At 40.0% G+C, this 26,553-nt stretch overlaps 1 protein-coding gene across 2 annotated transcripts in view; it reads left to right on the forward strand.

Annotated features, from left to right (window-relative positions):
* bin3 (bridging integrator 3) overlaps window positions 1-26,553 on the forward strand; it is a 47,530-nt gene that overhangs the window by 11,429 nt on the left and 9,548 nt on the right. For both annotated transcript variants that reach the window (XM_062998655.1, XM_062998656.1), the window contains exons 3-6: window positions 2,324-2,364; window positions 7,855-7,916; window positions 9,437-9,573; window positions 15,206-15,246. In XM_062998655.1, the coding sequence (XP_062854725.1) occupies window positions 2,324-2,364; window positions 7,855-7,916; window positions 9,437-9,573; window positions 15,206-15,246 (281 nt within the window). The remainder of the gene's footprint in view (window positions 1-2,323; window positions 2,365-7,854; window positions 7,917-9,436; window positions 9,574-15,205; window positions 15,247-26,553) is intronic.

Raw genomic sequence — 26,553 nt, forward strand, 5'->3', positions numbered from 1 at the left:
GGTCATTCATCAGGTCCCTCCGTGTAGTTCTGGGATTTTTGCTCACCGTTCTCATGATCATTTTGACCCCACGGGATGAGATCTTGACCCCACGGGATGAGATCTTGACCCCAAGGGAGATTATCAATGGTCTTGTATGTCTTCCATTTTCTTACAATTGTTCCCACAGTTGATTTATTCACACCAACCTGCTTGCCTATTGTAGATTCACTCTTCCCAGCTTGGTGCAGGTCTACAATTTTCTTCCTGGTGTCCTTCGACAGCTCTTTGGTCTTGGCCATGGTTGAGTTTGGAGTCTGACTGTTTGAGGCTGTGGACAGGTGTCTTTTATACAGATAACGAGGTCAAACAGGTGCCATTAATACAGGTAACGAGTGGAGGACAGAAGAGCTTCTTAAAGAAGAAGTTACAGGTCTGTGTGAGCCAGAAATCTTGCTTGTTTGTTATTGACCAAATACTTATTTTCCACCATAATCTACAAATAAATTCTTTAAAAATCCTACAATGTGATTTCCTGGATTTTTTTTTCTCATTTTGTCTCTCATAGTTGAAGTGTACCTATGATGAAAATTACAGACCTCTCTCATCTTTCTAAGTAGGAGAACCTGCACAATCAGTGGCTGACTAAATACTTTTTGACCCCACTGTAAAGGAAGCTTGCCAATAAGATAATGTTAAGAAATAGCAATAGCTATGATCCATCTTGGGGTGCTAAGTGAATCGTAGACCTTAAGATCTATTCTCATATGCATTAATGTGTTGTAGTTAAGATCAAAACTCCTGGGTTTATGCATGCATACACGATGGGCTTCTGATGGAATGCCACCAGTACCACCAGTATTTAATTTACCTCCACCTAGTGTCTTTACACATAAACTGACTCTCAAATTTGTGGTATTTAATCGAGAAAGTGTCACCACTGAGCTTTGAAGCCTTCAGGGCTGAGCACTAAGGACAAGCATGGTTGGTTAGTCTACACAGAGAACATCTGAAGAGTGCAAAGCTGAAATACCCTGAATAGGGCACCAATCCATTGCAGAAATTGGCCATCAGACATAGTCAATCATGTCTGTGTAGACACCCTGCCGGCTGATAGCACTGTTGATATTCAAACCCGGATCTTGGCGGTGCTGGGCGGTAATAGACCGCTGCACCACATTCCAGATTTAATGTTTTCCAATATGTTTACTTTGATAAATAAAAAGAAATTGTCCATTAACATAAAAAGTGTCACATTCATTACCTAATTTTACTGGAAAATATGGCAAATTTTGTCAATTTCTTTTAACTGATAACCAACCGTCATTAGTCGATGGTTAACTTACAAGCTTATAGCACCCCTGGATTCATATAAATACATCTTGATGCTTTATTAAATAAAAATACAGTGTAAAACAGAAACATCAACATAAACACTGAGCAAAACTAGTTAAGCATTTAAAATGTAGATTTTTTACATTACAGCATTACTCAATTTATTTTGGTATCACACATCATCCAGCTTTTTATAATCAACAACATACCCCAATATACTTTTATTTAATCAAAAAAGAAGTAGACACCAATGTTAGCTAAACGTACTATACTGGCATTGCCAATTTGTCAAACTCAGATAAACATCAGGAGATGCAATGCACAAAACCACATGTACGCTCACATCTGTGTGTATGTGTGGGTGCTTCCTCTCTCCCTCTGTTCATGGGGCAAAACCACTTTCCTCTCCGTCTTCCTCTGTCCGCCTCGTTCCTATCCATGGGCTCCTTCCTGTTATAACAGGGCACGCTGGAGACCCCGTGAGTGGGTAGTTCAGAGGATGGGCGCACAACCAAAGCAGTCTGCTTGGCTACCACAAGGTACCATCCTGTAAACTGTTTATTTACAGGATGAGCCCACAGAACCACAGGACAGGAACCCCTGCCGCTGTAGTTACAACAAAAATGCCACTTTACACACACAATCCAAACACACTCACACTGGCATTGTAGCATTCACAACCACAGTCAGTGCCTCCATTATAAAGAGACTGCTACATTTAAGGACAGATTTGTTTGATTAGGTTTAAAACCCATTAAAAAAAATTTTTTTTTGTTGTTTACATTAAGCCAGATGCAATGGTACACACCTAAATTCTTGGACAACTATGATCAGTTTTACCATCGGTTTGCAATTTTACAGAGCCAGCAATACGCTGGATACACTAAAACATACCATGGAAAACTAGAGCAAGTTTTCCCTACATCTCTTTAAACTGTTTGGTATTTCTATTCATCTTGTTCAGTGTTCTTATCTCCGTCTACATGTGTGTGTTCTGTTTCCTTCACAGGTTGAAAGAGACTTTGAGCGGGAATATGAGAAACTCCAGAAGTAAGTTGACAGGGCTTCAATGCCATGCTTTAAGATGATGTATTTGTGCAGACAGATTTATTTTGTTAGCTCATTCTTGTTATTCTTGTTTATTTTGGTAATTCATCCTTGACTGAAACAAACCAAGGGAAAAAAGGCAATACATTTTATTTTAAAGAAACTCAATGAGCTAACCAATCAGTTTTACCTTCAGTTACTGCTAAATTGAAGAGGGTTTAATCTGCACAACACTGAAACGTTTTGTTTATGATAACTGAAGCTGTGCTTTGTTTCATTACGTACTAATCCACTACCAATCAATTGTTTTGACACCAACCAAACCAAGAGATGGAAGTAAAAAAGCCTGAGACATGTAAACAAGAGTCTGGCTTATTACACTGTTAAAGCATCATTGTATTCTATTTCTGAACCTGATCAAATTTAAAATCTCTCAAAATACATACAGACATGATTTAACAGCACAGACACCCAACAATTCATCTTCAATCACTTTTAATTTACTAATTTCAAGATCTTGATCCAGTTAGTTTTAGCTGGTACTTTTAGACAATGAAACAGTGTTAATTGGATCACTTCTTTAACTCTTTAATGGTTTTGCCATTTCAAATAAAATGCAAGCGATTTTATAACTAAAATGTTGCACATAACCCTACTCCCTACCTACCCTTAAAACTGTAAAAAGATCTGCATTCTTTTCAGATTTAATTATCTCACCTGAAACATTTACCGTATGCCCATGTACACATGTCCACTTTCATTTACTATCCTGAACTGCTGAAGCAGCTTTTTTGTTTACAATCAGTCCCCCTTTTAAATGAGGAATTTCTTTGCTTCTGTTTATATAAATATAATTTAAACAAATATAATTATAACTACATTTGAAAGGTGAATAGGGCTATTTAATAATAATAGATGTTTTTAGAATATTTTCTTAAGGAAGGATTTTTTAAGAAGCAAGATACATGTACATTTCTGAATTTTTAAAATATTTCTTACTGTAATGTTTTTTTTAACTTAAAAACTGAACATAGAGTGAATCAAACCGTCTCCGATAATCGTCTGCTTTAAGTAAATATTCCAACAAATGTAGTAACACGAGTCAGATTAAGATATATTTTTTATTTCAAAATCAAAATTACATAATATTACATGGGACAGTGGTAGCCTAGTGGGTAGAGCTTTTGGCTATCAACTGGAAGGTTGAGAAATCGAATCCCAACTCTGCCATGCAGCTACTATTAGGGCCCTCGAGCAAGGCCCTTAACCCTGTCTGCTCCAGGGGAGCCCGTACAATGGCTGACCCTGCGCTCTGACCCCAGCGTCCAAACAAGCTGGCGGTGACATGCTATTTTTAGCGCAAAATCAGCAGTAAATAATAAAGTAACCAAACAATTATTTTTTTCACCCACAGGAGACATATCTTATTAGTCTAACTGACCACACACACACACACACAGGTTTAATGTTATCCAGTTTAGTCTGAAAAAAACTTAAAAAGAGCCTCACAGTGAAAATAAACCGAAAGCAACAGCGTGTGTGTGTTTCTTTAAAAAAAACGCTTTGTTCACAGTGTCGCTTTAAATGATTCTGATTCAGGAGTCGAATGTGACGCGTAAGTTTCTCTCTCCGTTTTTACTGTTATTAATAAATGCTGTGGTTTTAAATAAACACCAGCTACTACAGAACATTTTGTGTGACTTTCTTACATTAAAAAGCTTAATTAAAAAGCTTAATTAAACCGCTATTACCACAGAGCGGTCACCGAGTCAGACTCGTTCCGTCTGTGGAGCTAAAAGTTCTGATTACCCTAAAAGTTTAGCAGATGATCCTGAACTAACGAATTTGGTAATGAATAAACTTTTGCCTCGGATTGGCTCTGTAACGTTTTCTGTTCTCATCTACATCACAAGTAAGAACCGCTCACGATTTACCAAAGTGAACCAGGAGTTTATATAACGTGCTGATAGAATCGACTCAGATGTGACCGGGTTGAATTATCTTTTTAAAGTAAATATTACAATCAGCAAAATTACATCGTATGTATGATGCACAACGTTAATGATGTTATTTTAGGTCATGAAGAGCTTTCACTGTGGTTTCTGTACGATGGTTGATGAATGGTGATGTGATGGTTGGCGCGTCGTAGCTCAAAGTCTGGATCAATCCACTGAGCTGTTAACTTAACGTGATCTTTATATATCACACGATCGGATCGGCTACTTTTAGGAAATATCGCCGATCGCCGATAGCATATTTTGATTAAAAATCGGCCGATACCGATTCATAGCCGATCGATCGTCCCATCTCTAGTTTCCACCATGGTGGGCTGATGCTTATCTAAATGGCAGTGTATAAGTAGTTTGCAGAAGCTTTATCAAACGAATAATATATACATTTTTGAAGTTTCCTGTTGTTTTTGGCTTTATTCTATCTCGAGAACCATAAAATTATAGACATCTCTTTTAAGAATGTTGTCTTCACCTATTCTCTTTTAAAGTAAATTATATTGTGTTATATAAAAGTTTGGACATTAGGCAAAATGCAAATAAAAATGAAAAACAGTGATTTGTAAACTGTATTGTTTATAATCACAGATGTTGTACCTTTTAAGCTTTTGTTGATTTTGATGCCTGCAAGTTGAGATTGAAGTTGGTGGAATAATTAAAAATGCCTGTTGTGGAACATTTTACAGTTAAATAGGTCACAGGTGATGCCATCAAAATTGGATTGAAAAGCAACTCATTTCTTTTCGAGCAAGGATGGGTTGAGAAACTGCATCAGAGAAAAGTCAAATTTAAGAACATTTTCTAATGTGCAAATGCAGGAAATGTAGGAATTGTATTTACAGTTCATAACATTAAAATATTTAGAGCATCTGGAGAAATCTCTCAGGATTTCAAATCAAGATTGAATGCCATGGCCTTTAATTCTGTTAGGTGGCATGCTTATGAATACATATGACAAATTGGAGCCTTTACGCAACCTCTGAAATAAAGCTAATGTTATTCTGTGACCTGTGGTAACACCACATGTCATTCACATGTTGGAATAAGACTTGCTGTTGGCATGCTGGTGCACAGAATGGGGCAGCTGGCAAATTGGAGGCTGATTATCACTTAGCATGATGAGGCCTCTGCCTCATCTGGCGCTTTTACTCCTGCATGTGAGTTAAGCATTTTATCTTTTCTTTTAGGTCCATATCAGTTTTCTTTGTTGTATTTTGCTCAAACAACACTGTATATTGTAGCACTAGCTACTTTCCCCTCTGCACCCATTTGCTGTAAATTATTTTAATCTCAGGCATGAAAAAATAGTCATTCCACTTCCTCTCTGCTTTTTGCCTAACCACAGCTTTTACATCGCACTGATCGGTGTCTCATGGGACTTTCCCAACCTGTGTCTCTTTTCCTTCCTAATTGATGTCCTAATTGATATAATGAACAGCTCCCGCATGACAAACACTCACAGCAGGCAGACGCAACAGTGTTCTAATTGCAGATGTTAGCACCCCGAGTGTGTGTGAATAAGTCACAGTAGAGAACTAACTGAAAAACGAGCTCTTCTGCTATTTCCTATGTGAGAACATGTGCGGAAGCATGAATAAATCTTTTAAACTCTTGTCACACAGTGCATCATTTTTTTTAAAATAAAAAGATCTTATATAAAATGACTTAATAGGTTAAAATATTTGTTGCATACATCTGTTAAATATCTTAAATTAAGATAGCTTGCTGTCTTATGATGCTGGTAATGCCAATGTTAAAACTTTTACCTCAGAATTCAGATCCAAGCTAGTTGCCACTGTAAAACCTATTACTTCCCTACATGTTCTCAGCTTTCAAATCAGTAACGGGCTGGGACTCGCCAAGAGGATCGTCCTAAATGGCCATTACAGGGCAAATCCCAGTCACTGTACTCTACACCAGGCCTCACTAGCAGCCTTTGTCTTTATTTACATTTACATTTTTGGCATTTAGCAGACGCTTTTATCCAAAGCAACTTACAGTTGTGATAGTATACAGTCTAAGCAATTAAGGGTTAAGGGCCTTGCTCAAGGGCCCAACAGTGGCAAACTGGCAGTGATGGGTCTTGAACCAGCAACCTTCTAATTACTAGTCCAGTACCTTAACCACTAGGCTACACCTGCCCTGGTGTGCACTGCCATCACTACTGCAGAGAAAGATTAATCTCCTGACTGGACCCAGGACAGCACAAGCAGCAGTCTTATTTCTTTGTGCTCTGTGGTTGGTTTGATGTATTGTGTCACATATTGGGGAAGGTCTAACAGAGCCCCACACTAAGCTTAGACTCTAAAGCCCAGGGGCTCTTTCTTAAGGACTGTGCTTGCAATGGGATGACTTGCATGGAGTGATGTTAGCAACTCAGAGCTCAGGTCACTTATGGTGATTACTTTATCGTCAAGCGAAAGTAGTTTTTAATAGTAAAAGAAGTTAACAAGCTTAGACTTTTAAGATAAGTAAATATTATGATGTCACTTACAAATATTCCTTGTTGTGCACTGTGATGTCTTAGTGATGGTTTCGCATGTAGTTTGGCATTAGAACTGATCCTGGGAGAGGTGAGTGGGGCAGCTGGATATTCTGTGCTGGGATTCTAAACTCTCTGAGGTTGAATCTCAGCGCTGCAAGATTGTCCACTAGTCTGCTGGGTGGGGGAAAAAGTCCAGACTAAAAAAGGGGTGGGGTCTTTGAAGTTGTGTAAGGACCCTGGTTAGTGGCTCGGGGTGCCTGTATAAAAGTGGAGGAATGGTAAGATCAGTGTGTGACTCTCCATGCGCAAGACTGGCCTCATGTGTGAATCCACCGAAGTTTGGGCGAATAAGAAGGGGTCGTGGATTGCGCACGCTTCTCGAACACGAATGGGGTATCCAGCAGCTGAAGACTACTAGAAAGAGAGTTTTTGATTGTCAGTGTCTCTAAGCTCTGGGCACAGAATTGAGGTCTGTTTTAAAACCAAAGGGAAGGAGAGCTGTATAATATTACCCTTGGTTTTAAAATGAAATGTCCAATAAGCTCCTGGTCATGTGTCCACATACCTTTAGCCATGCCGTGTATGTACTGCATGGCAACTTCATATTTTATATTGTTTTCCTGTAGATTTATAATTCTATTTGAATTTATTGTATGCTTGGGTGAACACATCCATATCATTTATTTGATTATATGCAAAAGCAGCTTGTTTGGTTATATGTATCGCCTCCTTTTTTTAATGACCTTAGAAGTGTGAGATTAATGATGAATTAAGACTCGTGCATATTCTGTAGAAATTCGGTTTCACAAAACACAGTTGAATCCTGTTTTAAGTAAAATAATTTCATGATTAGGGAAATGCTTTTCACCAAATAATGGTGCTCTAATACTTTATTTGTTTGTTTTGAGGAACTGGCTTGTAGCCCACATCAAATACATCTGCAGTGGCCGACTTGTCTATAACCAAACAGCCTTTTCATTAGTTGTGTTCTATTGTCAGGTTGGAAGACCAAACAAAGAAGCTGCATAAAGACATGAAGAAAAGCACCGAGGCAGACATAGGTGTGTATCATAAAAGTGCGGATGTGTTTTGTTCATTTAGCAATTTGTCAAACAAACAAAAGACACAACTGCACCATTATTTTACTCTTTTCAGTGTAAATTTGCAGTTTTACATGAAGGCCGCTTTTAATCTTACAAAGGGTGTTTTAAGGTGTTTTTTTTTTTTTAAACCTTTAAAAACTCAATCAAATCAATGCCATTGGGTTATTTTTTCTTTGCGAAATGTGGGAAGGTCCAGGACTCTATACATACTCACAAACATTTTATTTATTGGTTAGAAATGTTTTCAGCTTCTTTTGTAATGTATTTTCTTTTATTATAATAAAAAAATAATAAATCAACTGAATGCTTGATAATACATATGAATACTTAACCTAGGTTTGTATTTGGCATCATAGTCCTGCCACTTGTTAACTTGCTTGTCTGCAACCCACAGTACATTGTATGCTTTACTTTGGTTCACTTGTTTAAATTGGCTTGAAGGGCTTAAATGTAAAACTCTTTAAAACTGTATTTGAACTGGATAGCTTCTCTTAAAAGTAAACTGAGGACTCGTTTAGTCCTAGTCTAGTACAATGGCAGTTTTTTTACCTGTTGTAACAAACCTCATGATTGGGAGAAATGGACTATTGATTCTCAAATCCCAGTTTCTCCATCTTAAATCAAACCTTTAAGTTTTGGCTGATACCGACACTGGTCCTTAACCTTTGTTGTGGCAAATTAACTCAAGATTAACTCAAGATTCAAGAATTGTTTGTCACACAAACACAGATATATACAGTATATGACATGCAGTGAAATGTAAAACCTGGTTTAAACTCATCAGACTGTGCAAGAATGAACAGTAGTTGAAAACAGAATTGCAGCTTGCACAATTTGCGTTGAGCCACCCCTTTGCAGGCACCTAAATCGGTCAGCATAGCAAAACATTTGAAAAAAGATTAGGAAGTTGAGATTAAGGATGTAAGGCCAGGATAAAAGGTCACATTATGTAGTAAGGAGCGTCTCAGTAATAAGTGTGCGCTGACTGTTGTGTCATTGTAATTAGTACAGTTCATCTGCTAAACATGCTGCCGTAAGTCAGCTTCACAAGTAGGTGCAGCTGTCAGACGTAATGAGCAGGAGTGTTAAATCCTCACCGAATACTCTCTGATTGCGCACCATTGCCTCTGTAGTGCCAACTCCAATTACATTTCATGCACATAGCTGCTGCGGCTGTTTTAACTCAGGCTGCTGATCAGATGCAAGTGTCGGTGTCAGCCCAAATCAGACTCAGGGGAGGCAGATAACATCCGGGAATGCCCACCCTCATCATTTCACTCACCACCCCAAATCAAACCCATTTTATTATGCTAATGGAGTCAGACTTCTGCACAAAAGTTTGATGTTTTTGAGGCCTGCGTGAGACTTGGTTTAATTGAACGAATTACATTTGCTCATCTCAGTCAGTGCCAGTGTGCTTATTTATTTGTTACTGGTCTAAATACATGCCTGCATTTCTGGTCTTTTCTGTGTTTCAGCCATGTCCAAAGCAGCAGTAAAGATTTCTGGTGACTTGTTGAGTAACCCTCTGTGTGAGCAGGACCAAGCCTTCCTGGAGTCTATGATGGCTTTTGATACAGCCATGAAAAGAATGGATGCATTTAACCAGGAAAAGGTGAGAGCTAAAATAAAAAGTCCTAAAGAAACTGCCATTCTCACATTTTACCATCAACATGATCTTTTATATTGCATCAAAATGACTTTTTTGCTTGTTTTATTGATACATTTAACACGGACAACTCAATTTTAATCTTATTTAACAAGAACAGATAAGACATTATACCGCAAATACCAGTACTTCCTTTATCCTTTTGCCCCCAAATAACAATAATAAAATGCAGCTATGAAAGCTATGGCCTGCTGCCCCATTTCATAGTGTAGTGACTTATAATAATTGATATTAATAATCTCTCAATCAAAGCCTTTATTGCTGTTTTATATCATTCGCAAGGTGCATTTTTGAATTAGTTTATTTGGGTGGCACGGTGGCTAAGAGGGTAGCACTGTCGCCTCACAGCAAGAAGGTCCTGGGTTTGATCCCCAGGTGTTGTGGCCTGGGTTATTTCTGTGTGGAGTTTGCATGTTCTCCCCGTGTCTGTGTGGGTTTCCTCCGGGAGCTCCGGTTTCCTCCCACAGTCCAAAGATGTGCAAGTGAGGTGAATTGGAGATACAAAATTGTCCATGACTGTGTTTGACATTAAAAACTTGAACTGATGAATCTTGTGTAACCAGTAATTACCTGTCCTGTCATTAATGTATCCAAAGTGAAAAACATTACATTAATATCCTAATAAATATAGAAATATGTAGATTTAAATAATCTCTCAATTGTTACTGTTTTATTGCACATTTGCATTTTGGAATCAGTTTATTTATGCATGCAGGCATGAAGGTGGCACAGCAGCCTAATTCTCTTTTTCACTGTTTGGGGACCCAGGTCTAAATCACAGCACTTTCACTGGCCTGAACGGGCTCTCTACAGACACGGTGTGATTGGAAGACCCCTGCAGCAGTAATGCAAACTGTCTGATTAAAGCTTCCTATCGGAATCTGATTCAATAGGGCTGGTGCAGGAGCAGGTGTGTGCTGGCCGGCAACTGTTTATGCACATATTAAGAGCAGTTCAAAAAATGATCCATTGATAACACACTCAATAATATTTAAATATGGTTCAGTACAGAAAAATTGCTATTCTACATTCCAACCTCCTCTAACCCTTGTTTACTTTGCTTGGGTTTTTGGCAGGGAAAGCAGTTTATAACAAAGTTGTTTCTCACTTTGGCTGAAATAAACTCAGTCCACCAGCAGATTGGGTATGAGTAAGGTTTTCTCACAACAGAACCCCCCAGCTATCCTCAGGCATTAAAACCGAAAAAAAAATCTGCACTATGCTTGTTTTTCTCCACTGTTTTTAATATACTGTAATGTTCCTGGATGTTTTCCATCATTTAGGTCCTAAACAAACCCTGAAGTGCTTCATGTATTACTAGTGTTGCATGCAACCTTGTAACCCCTTTGACCTCATCAGCACTAATCATTTGGTTTGAAACACACGGGGGGTAAAGCCAGCAGGTAGAGGAGCTTGGTTTATGCCTCATTACTAAAGCGTCTGACAAGTGCAGAGAAGCCTTGCAAAGGTTTTTTTTTTTTTGTCCATAACACTACCGCCAGTATGCCTGCCATTAGGTACAGTGTTGTTGGGTTTGATTTTTTTTTTTTTCCTTTAAATCTGGACGAATAACTAACCACTGACCACAAACCTCCTACAGATGACTTTTTGGTTTGTTAAAGAAGCAACAAACTTTACTCAAGCTTCAGTTTGCTAAGTTTGAGGATTTCTATCACCCTCTAAGCCCTACCCGTGTAAAGCTTATCTGACTTGTAGACAGTGACACCTGTGTTTCAGGGCAGACCTGTTTTTGCTGGGTCTGAGGTGACGTGATCATTCAGACCAAGTTTCTTCTGCTGAAATGTGACAGGTAATGTTGTCAGTGAGCAAATACAATGTAAGCAATTAATGGTTAAGGGTCTTGCTTAAGGGGCAGTGTTGGGGTTCAAACCAATGACCTTCTGATTTCTAGATTAGTACCTTAACCGCAGAGCTACTGCTGCACCTTAAATTGATACTCTGCATTGATAGCAGAACCCTTAATTGCCGTTTATTTTACATTTACTGAATTAGGCATGCACTTTCATCTGAAGCAACTTACATTGTGACCAAGTACAATTAAGTGTTTAGGTCCTTGCTCAAGGGATCAACAGTAGTAGTAATTGCACTTGAACCAGTGACCCTCCAGTTGCTAGCTCAGTACCTTACCTACCAGTACCGTAATCGGTACAGCACGTGTGACTAAACTTAGACTGAAACTTTGAAAAAAATTTAAGGCAAAAGTATTTGTTCTTGTAATTTAAACACTGAAGAAAAACAACTGTTGCCAAAAGCATTCTAATCCCCTGAGCACCACATACCTCTTATAACTGGATCTAAATCTCAACTGTCAATATAAAGAGAGCATTTATAACAGCAGTGCACATCACTTATTTCAGACAAAATTTCCATATCTAGGTTGCCCTTCCCTTGATGATATAAATGCTCAGATATCTGCATGCATATATCAACCTTTTGTGAGGCGTTCTATAAGCACTGCTAGATTTAATGTGTTTTGCTGTGAAGCAGATCTATCTCCGACAACAGATGTGATGCAAATGTGCTCTCTGCACTGACCTCTCTGTCAGTTCCGCTAAAACGAACACTTTCAGCAGCGCTCCTCTCTCCAGCTAAGCTTTACGGCCTGCTATTTCACTATATAGGCACTTGGCAGGCGAGCGGCGCGTTAGCCGTGGGCGACAAGAGATGTTAGCACAGCTGATTTTTCCAGCTCGCCGTTTCTTGCTGCGCCTGTGCGAATTACCACCTCGGGATGCCTGAATGGTTAATGAGACTTCCATGAATCAGACGCCAAACCTGCACCAAACCTTCATTTGCTTTTCAAAATGAGTTCCAGTAAAGCAGCTAACTAAATCTGGCTAGCGTTTACTAAGAACAATAAAACATCCCTTCCTGTTGTATGTTTTGTTTGTGTAAAAAAAATGAATGGCTTCTGGGCAGATAGAGGGTGAGAGAGGAGAGACATGCTATGGTAATGAAGGCAGCTTCAACTCGGCCCTGCGTTGTGTATTTAAAGTCGTTGTTTAAAGGGCTTTAAGGGCTGCAAAGCAGAGCGGTTTGTGGTTAATGACTAGCGGCCATGACGGCGGGGGGAAGGGGGGTTATTGATTTTATTTTTTCCCAGTGTTTGTGGGTTCTTTTTGGGCCTGCTGTGTGTGAGAGAGAATCAGGCTGATCTTTGCCCTCTGATTCACACTGATACTAGTGCTTCAACGATGCCCTCAGGCTTTGTTCTTACCTTGTGGAATACTCACTGCACCCCTCCACCAGCTTTCTACATCAAGTGCTTAAGCACTCCAACTCCACCATCGTCTCTGTTTCCTCTGTAATATGCATGTCCTGTATTTGGCGGCATTCATTCGAGTATCTTTTTCTTTGTTGTCCTTCGAGTGGGCTTTCATATGAATTTTACTTAACAGTGGCTTCTATTAAGACCTGATTTATGAAGTACTGCAGAGATGGTTGCCCATCCAACAGGTTTCCTCATCTCTACACAGGATTTTTAAAGATGTTTCAGAGATGTTTTGATTGTTGGGTGCTTTCTTAGTTTTTCTGACCAAGGATCTTCTTTTCCAGATGCCTAATTTGGACAGATGGGCAACTTTATGAGGGTTCAACCTTGTCATAATTAGATCAAATGTTTATAGGGGTTTATAGGAATATGGCAAGAAGTTATGTTTTTAGTTGTTATCCTTATACACCGATCAGCCGTAACATTAAAACCACCTCTTTGTTTCTACACCACTTACCAGTTATCATCTATTTCTCTACATACCCTTTTAGCCTGCTTTCACCCTGTTCTTCAATGGTCAGGACCACTACAGAGTAGGTATTATTTGGGTGGTGGATCATTCTCAGCACTGCAGTGACACTGACATGGTGGTGGTGTGTTAGTGTGTGTTGTGCTGGTATGAGTGGATCAGACACAGCAGCGCTGATGGAGTTTTTAAACACCTCACTGTCACTGCTGGACTGAGAATAGTCCACCAACCAAAAATATCCATCCAACAGCGCCCCGTGGGCAGCGTCCCGTGACCACTGATGAAGGTCTAGAAGATGACCGACTCAAACAGCAGCAATAGATGAGCGATTGTCTCTGACTTTACATCTACAAGGTGGAACAACTAGGTAGGAGTGTCTAATAGAGTGGACAGTGAGTGGACACGGTATCCAGCAGCGCTGCTGTGTCTGATCCACTCATACCAGCACAACACACACTAACACACCATCACCATGTCAGTGTCACTGCAGTGCTGAGAATGATCCACCACCCAAATAATACCTGCTCTGTGATGGTCCTGTGGGGGTCCTGACCATTGAAGAACAGCATGAAAGAGGGCTAAAAAAAGCATCCAGAGTAACAGATGGACTACAGTCAGTAATTGTAGAACTACAAAGTGCTTCTATATGGTAAGTGGAGCTGATAAAATGGACAGTGAGTGTAGAAACAAGGAGGTTTTAATGTTATGGCTGATCAGTGTAGGTACTATATTACCTGATACTGTTCATTATTTATTTTTTTGCAGTTTTTAACTTTCCTGCCAAACTAGTAATTTTCAATTCCTTATTGCAATACCTCTGTCGCTTGCACCACCCCCACGCTGGCTAAGGAGAGCTGCAGACCAAATGTCAACAGGAAATATCATTTAATCGTTAATCAGATTTAAAAGTGTGCTAAAAGTCCTTGATCATGACAAATCCACTTCAGTTTTAAGGCTGCATGCTAGAAAAAAGAACTGTAAATGTTGATCATAGGTTTTTGTCCTGTTGGGTTTGGGTTCTCAGACTGACTTTATTCTCAATAACGTGTGAGATATTTGTTAGCTACACAAGCGTACAGTCTTCTGACGGGCCTGTCAGCTTGCATATGGTGTCTTTTAGTGATAAACGTTTGCTCTTTACTCGTGTTATTTGCCGGTCTGCCAGAGCTATGGCACATCCTGACACATTAAATCTGCAACGTATATGATGTTTGAAAAAGGTTGCAATTTTGTCAGCCAGCTCGAGTTGAGCCTTTGGCTTAAACAAGACATTCACCCCACCCCCGCGCTTCAATCGAACAGCGATCACCCTGTTTTTCTTCCTTCCCTCCGTCCTATACCCTCAGCATCAACTGTGCTGCAAATTAACAAAGGGTAGATAAACTCTTATTGTTAAAAATGTTTCTTTGCGAAGAACTTTTATCTTGTCGGGGCATCCCACCCAGCCAGGAATTTGCTTTTATGTCTCATCCCCTGACGGTTCTGTTCTTTTGAATTCTGTGCTTAATGAATATTCACATCCTCATCTGTCTCTTCGGGGCTCCCAAGCACAATTAAGAGGTGACATCACCAACGTTGAACTCCCACATTTTGGAAGAAAACCTTCAGCAGGGAGGAAAGTGATGCTGATAATTGGCAGGCTATCCTGTATCCTGATACCAATTAGCTGCACTAAACAGGATTGGAGTCTTGTTTTCTTTGTAGTGACTGTTTAAGTTAATGATCAACATAATACAGTTTAGATGTTGGCAGCCGAACTCCCCCCCCCCCCCCCCCCCCCCCCCACAAGTTTAAATATGCTTTCTTTTTGTTTTTAGGTCAATCAGATTCAGAAGACTGTGATTGATCCTTTAAAAAAGTAAGTGTCAATTTCTTGTTTTATTACACTTTTTCCTTCAGGTCTGGCAAAAATGATAAATTTCCTAAATGTCCATGTCCAAAAGTATGTGTGCACATCCTTTTGGAGCAGCAATTCTTAAACTTTCAATAGCTGGTTACTTTGGTTGAATGGCTACAAACGTTTGGGACCTTTTTATTAATTTTACTAAGTGCATCACCCTGAAGTGCAAATTCCACAGAATATAGTCAGTAGCCTAAAAAATAGCCTGTGCTAAGAACTGATGTGATTTATATTTTAAAATGACTGGCCCTGCCATGACCCTGACCAGAATGAAGCTGTGGATGAAAATAAAATGGGAAAATTTTTATTTATATATGAATAAATGTACTATAGCAGCAAAGGGAAACCTGCTCTATATTAATGCTCATGAAATAATTGTTCAGGTTGTGGCTGTCCACTCACTTTTGGCCATGTAGTCAGCATATCTAAAATAAGTTTTTACCAAATGTTGTACTTGTGCAAAAGCAACCACAAAACCAAGGGTACAAATGCGTGCGTGTGCGTGTGTGCGTGTGTGTGTGTGTGTGTGTGGCTGCTTAGTTCGTCTCGTCTGTAAGTGATTGAGCGAATGAATGAGCGCTTCTGGAGGAAAGTTTATTTGGCTGTCCGGCCCTCCACTCCTCTTTCTCGCCCCCGTGAGTGCTATTCCATTTATCCCAGCTCTCGTGGGAGGGGCCGGAACAGGAAGCAGGCCTTAACGAGCAGACAGGAAGAGGAGTGGGAGCAGAGACACTCCCTACAAAACGCCTCTGCTTGTGTGTGTGCTTGGCTTAAGAAGGAATGTTTCAGTCATTTATAAAAACAGCTATTGTTTGAACTGTTTTTTGTTTGAATTGTTTGTTTGAAATTACAGATGAAGTTCTAAATCTTCTGAAGTCTTTTGAGCTAAACACTTTTGAGATATTCAAGCAGTCATGGATCTACATATATAAAAGCACTTATAGCCAGCTCCATAATTATTAGCACCCTTGGTAAATATGGGTAAAAAAAAAAAAAAGCTAAATCTTACTCTGAAAATGAGAGAAATCTAACATTTTCTTGAAGAATATTTATTCTTCAAAAATGAATAACATTTACTGAGGGTTTGATTGGCACAATGGTGAAAGTCTGTTATTAAGCCATTTTTGGTGACATGCAGTCTATGTAGTTTGTTGGTATGGGTGTTGCATCGGAATGTCGGCTAGAAATTTTTTTTCTGTTTTATTTTATGCATTGTTCTCCCATTTTCTCCCAATTTAGCGTAGTCAATTTGTCTTCCGCTGCTGGGGATCCCTGATTGCAGTCGAGGTGGGTATATTGCGGCTCATGCCTCCTCTGACCCGCACGCAGCCCTTAGCGGAACCCCTATTCACCCATGCATTCTGCACAGGTGCCTCTCTATCTGCCAATCAGGGTCCTTACACAGTGTTTGAAGACCCCACCCACATAGTCCGGTTGAATACCGAACTGATAAGTTCAGAATCTCTGCGCCGCTGTGCTAGTGGAATATCCCACTGTGCCACTTGGGCTCCGGATTGTAGCTAGAATTCTGCCATATTCTGCAAATGTCCAACCAGTATGACAGAAAGTCTTTAATGTCTGCTTAAAACATTAAAAAACTTATAAATTAAACCATGCTCCATTGGCATGTTGTTTATTAGAATATCTAAGGGTATCAATAATTGGGGCATAGTTAAAGAAAAATAAGGGTTGTCTAAGTTTTCTTAGAATAGATATCCTTTTCATCAAAAGTTGGATTTTTTTCTTTATTTTCAGTGTGAAATTGAATGAATAAACCAAATAGACATTGTAATACTGGTTTTGGTCAAGTTTTACCCAGGGTTCCAGTAATTATGGAAATCTGCTTGTGTGCTATTGATAAAATTGTGATTGAGGTTGTATGTGCATTTTTAACCACTGACTAGACTTTGGTGTGTGTGTGTGTGTGTGTGTGTGCACGCGCAGTGGCAGGATGGAATGGGTCTCATTTCCTTTTGCTAGTGGGTGTGTGGCGGACATGTGTGTAGGTTCTTAGCATGGCTCCAAGCCCAGACACACACACTCTTACTCATTGACAAACACCAGGTCCACAGGAGCAGAAGGGACAGGCCAGAATGAACGCAAACACACACAAACATAAATCTAACTAATTTTCTTCCTGCTCAATAAAAGCGAGTTTGCTTTTTTAAAACACTGCAGCCAGTATTGTCATTTTCTTAATTTTCCTCTGACCTAAACATAATCAATCAAAAGTTTACATATACTTGGAAGCTTTTGGCGCAGCTTTGGTTGAACCTTTGACCAATCTTTTATGCTCTGCTGGGAAACCTTTGGTCCTGGCATTCTTGTGTATGATGCGCACATGCTACCTAAACATTATTACAGACCAACACCCCTTTATGGCAAAGGTATTCTCTAATGGCAGTGACCTCTTTAAGCAGGGTAATGCATTCTGCCACACTGCAAAAAAAATTTCCGATTTGATTCGAGAAACATGACCGTGTTCAGAGTGTTGACTTGGCCTTGTTCTCAAGATCAGAGTCCGTTTGAGCATCTGTGGGATGTGCTGGGCAAACATATCCAACCTATGGAGGCCCCAGTTCTTAACCTACAGGACATAAAGGATCTGCTGTTAGCGTCTTGGGACCAGATACCACAGGACATAAATGCTTAATAAACTACATGCCCAAAAGTATGTGTACACTCTATTTATTTATGCCTTTTTTTTCCTTTTCCCTCCGATTTAGCGTAGTCAATTTGTCTTCCGCTGCTGTGGATCCCTGATTGCATGCGCAGTCCTAGCAGACCACTTTCTTTACCTCTATCCGCTAACCAGGGTCCTTGCACAGAGTTTGAAGACCCCACCCACATCGTCCGATCATTTCCCCACCCAGCAGACATGGTGGCCGATTTGTGTTGCTGCAGGCACTGCCAATTGTGCACACTAGATGGTGCCCAGCCGACTGGTAGCAGAGCCGAGATTCGAACCGGGGTGTTCAGAATCTCGGCGCTGGTGTGCTATCGGAATATCCCGCTGCGCCACCTGGGCGCCATGTGTACACTTCTTATTAGAGCAGGAATTCTTGAACTTAATAGCTAGTTACGTTGTAGTAACTTTTGGGATCTTTTCGAGATTTTAACTGAAGGGCATTACCTCAATGTGCAAATTCCACAAAATATTGGCTCAGTAAAACACTAAACAAGCCACTAACAGTAAGTCAGTAGCCCAAAGTTACATTTGCAGTGCTAAAACTCATCAGATTTATATTGTAAAATGAATAACTTTATAATAACAGTTAAAAGTCTTGTGGAGTCAATGTCTATATAAAATATTTTAGAAATAAATCAGATCTGCTCTCAAAAAGACCTACACACGTCACTGATAAAACTTATATATATAATTTATTAGTGAAACTACGGTTTACTTTTTACATTTTCTTAGATTTGACAAGTCTGTGCAAGAAAAGATCTGATTATGATCTCTGTAAGTATGAATGGGTATCTGATCAGATTACACATTTTCTAATCTGTTCGTCCTGCATGACCTAAAACTGAGACGGGATTTAACTTGGGCAATTGAGAATTAAGAGCCTTGCTTAGGGACCCAATCGTGGCTGCTTTAAAGAGCACATGTTAAACTGCTTGTTTCTGGGTCCACCTTAAATCTTTAGCTGACCGGCGCCGGTCTCGAACATGCACATCTCACACCAAGGCATCAGTAATTTACTAGCTTAATGTGAAATGTAATCAGTGCATCTTTCAGTAGTTCAGTAGTTTTGCACCAAAGCTATGGGCTAGAAAAGCAAACATCAGGAAATGTACATGGCTCATTGACTGCATTTGGGATAAATAGAAAAACTTGCAATTTGGTGTTTGCTGATCTATTTTTTGAGATGTTCCTCAGTAGATTTTTAGCAAACTAAATTGCTCAAGTGCAGCTTTTAACCAAAGTTGTGTTCGTGTAGCCGGCTCGACAACTTACCTTTCTGACCATCGGCTTTGTTTCACGCTGAGCCAGGATGCACTTAGCCAACCATATGCTTAGATATAATAAAGGACAAGATTCCATTAGTGTATGAGGAACTAGACGGGTGTTTGTTTGATTAATTATTTATTTTTGCTCTCCGTTCACGTATTCAAATGACATTCTTAATGCGAGCTGTAAGAAAAGGTGTCGAATCTCTAATGGATTTAGCCATCTGTTCAGCTATCAAATCTCTAAATGCAGCGATTCATTTGTGCACTAACAAACTTCCTGTGGATCTTCCGTCTTCTTTTAGTCTTCATGCTATAGACTGCAGCAGCATGCAGATCCTTCACAATGTGCATTACTGGTGCCGGCTTTGACCTTTCCGTGTTTCTTTTTGTTACATGAGATGGAACAGAAGCTCGTATTGATGGGCTTCATACAATAATGTGAGAGCACTCGCAGACGCATTTACGCGCTGCGTTTGTCTAAAATGGCTTTCATAGGGATTAGAAAGGATTTTAATTTTTTAATCTAAAGCCAATTCCATTTAACATAGAAGAACCAATAAATTGGTACACACACACACACACTATATTACCAAACCTTATAGATAAAGTATAAATACATTTTTCATGTTTTTGTGAAGCTATTTATATGTGGAGTGGCAGGGTGGAGTAGCTGGTAAAATGGGTAATCCAGTCTTGGGGGTTTGTGGGCTGATGTTTACAGAATGGGGCACTTAGAGCCTTTTTTTAGCTGTACAATCTTTCAGAAGAAGCTTGTGTTAGTCCTAACCCTTCTAAGTTGGCAGTGTTTTTGGTTTAATGAGAAGACTTACTTGTTGAATAGGAAATGGCCACTTGATGCACTCCTTGACCTGGGTTGGCCAATGGGTTGGCCTAAGCCCTGTAATGGATTATCACCCTGTCCAGAGTGATCTTGCTTTGCGCCCAGTGTTTTTGTGAAAGCAGGCCCTTGTTTTCATCAGATTTTGTCATTTCAGTTTTAGTTGTAGAATCATTAAAATCTAAAGATGATAGACCAGAGGATAGTTGTCTCCTACAGGTATGCGGAACATTTCCTTATAGCACCAAGTTCTATTTTGACTTGATTTTACATAGTACAATCAAGCCCTAACCAAAACTATAACCACTATATTTGTCTACCCAGGCCTAAAAAAGGCCCAAAACAAATGCCTTATTACTTTTCATAATTAAAATTAAGGACCAGCAGTCAAGTCAGGTGTAAATAGACCAGCTCATACAGTAACATCCCTCTTCTGTCGTTACTTTTTTTTTTTAATTTTTACCCCTTTTTCTCCCCTTCTAGCGCATCCAATTGTTCAATTAGCATCGTGCTTCCTCTCTGTCTATGCCGAACCCTGCCCTGACGGAGGTGATTGAAGCTAACCCGTATCCCCTCCGAAACACGAGCAGCAGCCAGATGCATCTTTGCCACCCACACATCGACGAGTTTGGCGCCACCTAGCGTTGCATGCGGAGAGACACACCCTAAGGGCACCCTCTCCCATCTCTGTGTAAGCGCCTCCAATCAGCCGGCAGAGAACGCAATCGCATTCTGACAGAGAGAGAACCACATCCGGTTCTTTGTCCCACCCCCCACATGAGCAACCAGCCAATGGTTGCTCATATAGCCACTCAGCTTCGAACCGGTAAAGCAAGGCTGGATTCGATACCACGCTTCTCAGAATCCAGCCCCGGTTGCAGCGCGTTTCCTTTTACCGCTGCGCCACCTGAGCGGCTTCTGTCGTTACTTTGACATGCAGCTTGAGTTAGCTATAGTAGTCAATTCATCCTGACTTAGGTTTGACTGACCAGACCGGGACTTTGTGTTTGTGTATCTCTGTAAACTGGCCACCACACCCTCAGCCAGTGTAAAATTATACAGCTGACCAGTCAGTTAGTGTCTGTCTGAGCATTTGTGTGTGTGTGAGTGTAATACTGGACCTTTAAGGATGTCCATTAAAATACTGAGGGAGCAACTTTATAATCCTAGTTATTTTAGAGTTGCTGTTTTCTGTTTTTCAGTAAAGAGAATTAAAAATGTTTCAGACTGCTCCCCTTTTAAGAGCAGCAGTCCCACACAGGACTTTTTTGCTCATTAAGATACAGTGTATCACAAAAGTGAGTACACCCCTCACATTTCTGCAGATATTTAAGTATATCTTTTCATGGGACAACACTGACAAAATGACACTTTGACACAATGAAAAGTAATCTGTGTGCAGCTTATATAACAGTGTAAATTTATTCTTCCCTCAAAATAACTTAATATACAGCCATTAATGTCTAAACCACCGGCAACAAAAGTGAGTACACCCCTTAGTGAAAGTTCCTGAAGTGTCAATATTTTGTGTGGCCACCATTATTTCCCAGAACTTCCTTAACTCTCCTGGGCATGGAGTTTACCAGAGCTTCACAGGTTGCCACTGGAATGCTTTTCCACTCCTCCATGACGACATCACGGAGCTGGCGGATATTCGAGACTTTGCGCTCCTCCACCTTCCGCTTGAGGATGCCCCAAAGATGTTCTATTGGGTTTAGGTCTGGAGACATGCTTGGCCAGTCCATCACCTTTACCCTCAGCCTCTTCAATAAAGCAGTGGTCGTCTTAGAGGTGTGTTTGGGGTCATTATCATGCTGGAACACTGCCCTGCGACCCAGTTTCCGGAGGGAGGGGATCATGCTCTGCTTCAGTATTTCACAGTACATATTGGAGTTCATGTGTCCCTCAATGAAATGTAACTCCCCAACACCTGCTGCACTCATGCAGCCCCAGACCATGGCATTCCCACCACCATGCTTGACTGTAGGCATGACACACTTATCTTTGTACTCCTCACCTGATTGCCGCCACACATGCTTGAGACCATCTGAACCAAACAAATTAATCTTGGTCTCATCAGACCATAGGACATGGTTCCAGTAATCCATGTCCTTTGTTGACATGTCTTCAGCAAACTGTTTGCAGGCTTTCTTGTGTAGAGACTTCAGAAGAGGCTTCCTTCTGGGGTGACAGCCATGCAGACCAATTTGATGTAGTGTGCGGCGTATGGTCTGAGCACTGACAGGCTGACCCCCCACCTTTTCAATCTCTGCAGCAATGCTGACAGCACTCCTGCGCCTATCTTTCAAAGACAGCAGTTGGATGTGATGCTGAGCACGTGCACTCAGCTTCTTTGAACGACCAACGCGAGGTCTGTTCTGAGTGGACCCTGCTCTTTTAAAACGCTGGATGATCTTGGCCACTGTGCTGCAGCTCAGTTTTAGGGTGTTGGCAATCTTCTTGTAGCCTTGGCCATCTTCATGTAGCGCAACAATTCGTCTTTTAAGATCCTCAGAGAGTTCTTTGCCATGAGGTGCCATGTTGGAACTTTCAGTGACCAGTATGAGAGAGTGTGAGAGCTGTACTACTAAATTGAACACACCTGCTCCCTATGCACACCTGAGACCTAGTAACACTAACAAATCACATGACATTTTGGAGGGAAAATGACAAGCAGTGCTCAATTTGGACATTTAGGGGTGTAGTCTCTTAGGGGTGTACTCACTTTTGTTGCCGGTGGTTTAGACATTAATGGCTGTATATTGAGTTATTTTGAGGGAAGAATAAATTTACACTGTTATATAAGCTGCCCACAGACTACTTTTCATTGTGTCAAAGTGTCATTTTGTCAGTGTTGTCCCATGAAAAGATATACTTAAATATCTGCAGAAATGTGAGGGGTGTACTCACTTTTGTGATACACTGTATGTATGATCATTGTACAGTATGGGTGATTTTAGAAATTGGAAGTAAATGGCAACCCTGGTTCTGGTTCAGTTTTTGACTTCTTGCATTTCTTAGACTGCCTTTGTGCTGATCCACCCACATCATAGTTTAAGCTGCCTTTTTGAGTCTTGGGAGTTGAGTTCTCCTTATTCGATACAGACAAAATGCTTTCCTTGGAACTTTCTCTCACTTCGTCATTTTAATTTTTATACCAAACATAACCATATTAGCACATTTGGCTTCCCAAACAAACTGTACCTGTATTGTAAACCTGTATTGTGCTTAATTAAAGTCATACAAGTTGGACAAGCAACAGCTCCACACCATGGGGTTACAGTGTAACAAAATATACTGGTCCTGTTTATAATTTCCTTTTTGGTCAAAAAACTGCTGTAAAATAATAATAAAATAAGTAATTTATCAGTCATACACTTTGGCCACCAGGTTTGTTAACAAATTCTTCCCTGAATTAAAAAAAATTCAAACATTCAGGGAAAGATAAATTATTTAAATTTAGAGCTTAGATTTTACTGACAAATGCCAATTAAAACTTTATAAACTTAACTGTCCATATACTTAAATTATAAGTACATTTTAGCTCAGTACGTTTTATGTTCCTTCTGTACTAAATGTGAGTTTTAATTTGACAGCATTGTTAAACTTGGTGATTTGATTTTTTTTTTTGCGTTTTCCCCCAATTTTCCTCCCAATCTAGTCGTATCCAATTACCAGATTGCATTACACTTCCTACTGATGTTGTTCTCCACCCTGGTTGAGGAGAGCCATGACTAGCACACGCCCCCTCTGACATGTGTTCAGTAGCCGACTGCATCTTTTCACCTGCCGGCGAGTTCATATGTGGATCAGCAGTTGTGTATGGACAGCCACACCCTGATCAATGCATTATCCCTCGTCTCTGTGCAGGCGCCAGCAATCAGCCAGCAGAGGTCGTAATTGCATCTCCTCTTAAACAACAGCCGATCCTTGCATCTGTGTTAAAAAGTACCGTAAGGCCATCCTGTGTTAAAAGTTGTGACAACTCTGGTATGGAGATTCATTGTGGTGACCCCTAACATGGAATCAGGCGAAAAGAAAAAATCTGTATTATTAAAATTAGCTATCCCAATGGATGTCTACAATTTAAATAGTAAAAACTGCTGCCCCCCCCCCCCCCCCCCCCGAGTATTTTATATTGTTTAAATCGTTTCTTTGTTTTTCATGATTAAAAATTTTTACAGAATAGTACAACATACTGTATCTGTATGATCTAGTGTTTTCGCACTACTTATATTTCACATGTTCATACACTCTTTCACAATCTTCTACTTTTAGGCAGTTGATAAACTTGCGACCTGCCTCATCACTGGTGTTTTTCCTTTGTTTGTTCTAATTATCCGTTGCCAACCTTCGATGCTTGTGTCACAAACTGGCAGTGAGTGATGGAGAGGGCGAGAGCACCCCTATCGGACGATCAGTCTGTACAAAGTGGGCCAAGGTGATGAAGTGTGTGTGGGTTGAATGTGACGTGGCCCTGCCGATAGTGTGCCGCTCCCTGCTCCAGTTCCTGTGGGAAACAATCCGGGGCCTGTTCTAACAAAGCCCAGCATAGTGAAACCTGGTCTTATACGCTATCTCTTTCGTGCACTCTCTTTCTCTCGCGTGTGCAGGCAGTCTCTCTCTCTCTCTCTTCTTCTCCTTCTCTCTCTGTCTCTCACGCTCACATATTGTATCCACCCTGCCTCTAGGTGAGCACTTTTGCTTTTCCCGATGTCATAAAGATGTGCTGTTTACATAACAGTCCCTCCTTTTGATTTGTGGTTGAAACCACTAAAACGTTTAAGCCTCAAGTCATCCCAAAAACTTTATGTTCTTTTGCAATTACTAACATGACTGTTAGCCAGACTGAGCCCTGAATGACCTAATTATCTCTGCTCCATCATTATAAATGACATGTCATGTGTCTTTCTTGCATCAGCACCTCTAAACAGACTTCAGTAGCATCACTAGCACCAGCAATTAAGCTAAGATAATACTGGAATGATAATTACATTCTGTATTTCTGTTTAATAAGTAGTTTAGTTTATTTTTATTGTTGGAATTTCCTGGTAATGCTTTTAGTGTAGGATGGCCCCCTCTCAAGGGGCACAGGAAAACTGTGGGAGGTGATTATAGTATCTTATTGGATTTTCTTAGTGAATATGAGTATAGGTTTTAAACTATATTAAAATAAAATGTACACAATCATGAATTCCTCCAAATATCACTTTATGCTGGTCAGGGGTGCACTGGGTCTGGTTGGTTTCTCCACAATCACTGCACAATTCAGTAACACATTCAGTGCACACGTTTAAAAGTGTTTTTATTTCCCTTTAAAACCAGAAAAAAAAATAAAAAACAGGTTTCATCCATTTCACAGATCAGTACAGTCCTCTCTGTTTAGCCAAAACAAAAACTAGCTTAAACATTTGAACGACTATAATTCGATTGATACTATATTTAAATAAAAAAACTAATGAAAATCAACCTTTAATGGACTAGTTTTAGTTTATCTGCACGAGAACTTACATCCTTTTGAGTCTTACATCGTTTATTTCAGACCCGTGATATCCATATTTCTGTCTTTTCTATTCCCTTTTCTCAGCATCATCCCATGCTGTCTCTTACTAGCGTGAAAATAAAAACACTATATTTTCTGAAGGTGTTGTTTTGTGTTTTTGGCCTAAAAGACTCTCACGTGTTTGTGTTCCCTCCCCGATGGTTCTTGGCAGTGCTAAGCAGGAGCACAGTCAGGCCTCGAACCAAACCACCCGCTCCTGTTGCTAAGTTACAGCCTAGGGTTTTTTTTCCTCCTATTTTTAGTATTCTGAATGCTGTATTTTCACTCAAAGATTACATTTTCATATAGAGGCGAAGCAATTAATACTATTGCTGTTTACTGTTTGGTGATTTTGCTGAAGTTTAAAGAACTGTGTCCTATGGTGAAAGCACTGTTAAATACTGAGCTGTTAAAAAATCAGTGTGTAATAGTGTGAGTTATGACATTAGGCTTGGTCTGTTGATTGTAAATATACCACTATATATATTTGGTCACATGTTTAAGACTAGATAGAAATCACTAGTGTTATTTGTTTAATTTATTTTAATAGGATTTTAACATCATGTTTTACACACTTTGCTTACATTCATGACAGAACAGGTAGTTACTGGTTACACAAGTTTCATCAGTTCAAGTTTAATGTCAAACACAGTCATGGACAATTTTGTCTCTCCATTTCTCCTCACCTCTTTGAACTGTGGGAGGAAACCGGAGCCTGGAGGAAACCCACGCAGACATGGGGAGAACATGCAAACTCCACACAGAAAGAACCCCGTCTGCTTCACCGTGCCACTCGAAATCACTAGTGGAGTTAAATATGGCCTTTTTTGGTAAATGTGATGTAAATTCTGTTCTCACACGTCATTTCTTTGTATCTGGTCTCAAGCCCGGATAAAAACAAGGAGGGAAGAGCATCCGGTGTAAAAAC

The sequence above is a fragment of the Trichomycterus rosablanca genome, chromosome 7 (genome assembly GCF_030014385.1).
Source record: "Trichomycterus rosablanca isolate fTriRos1 chromosome 7, fTriRos1.hap1, whole genome shotgun sequence".
NCBI classification, from domain to species: domain Eukaryota; kingdom Metazoa; phylum Chordata; class Actinopteri; order Siluriformes; family Trichomycteridae; genus Trichomycterus; species Trichomycterus rosablanca.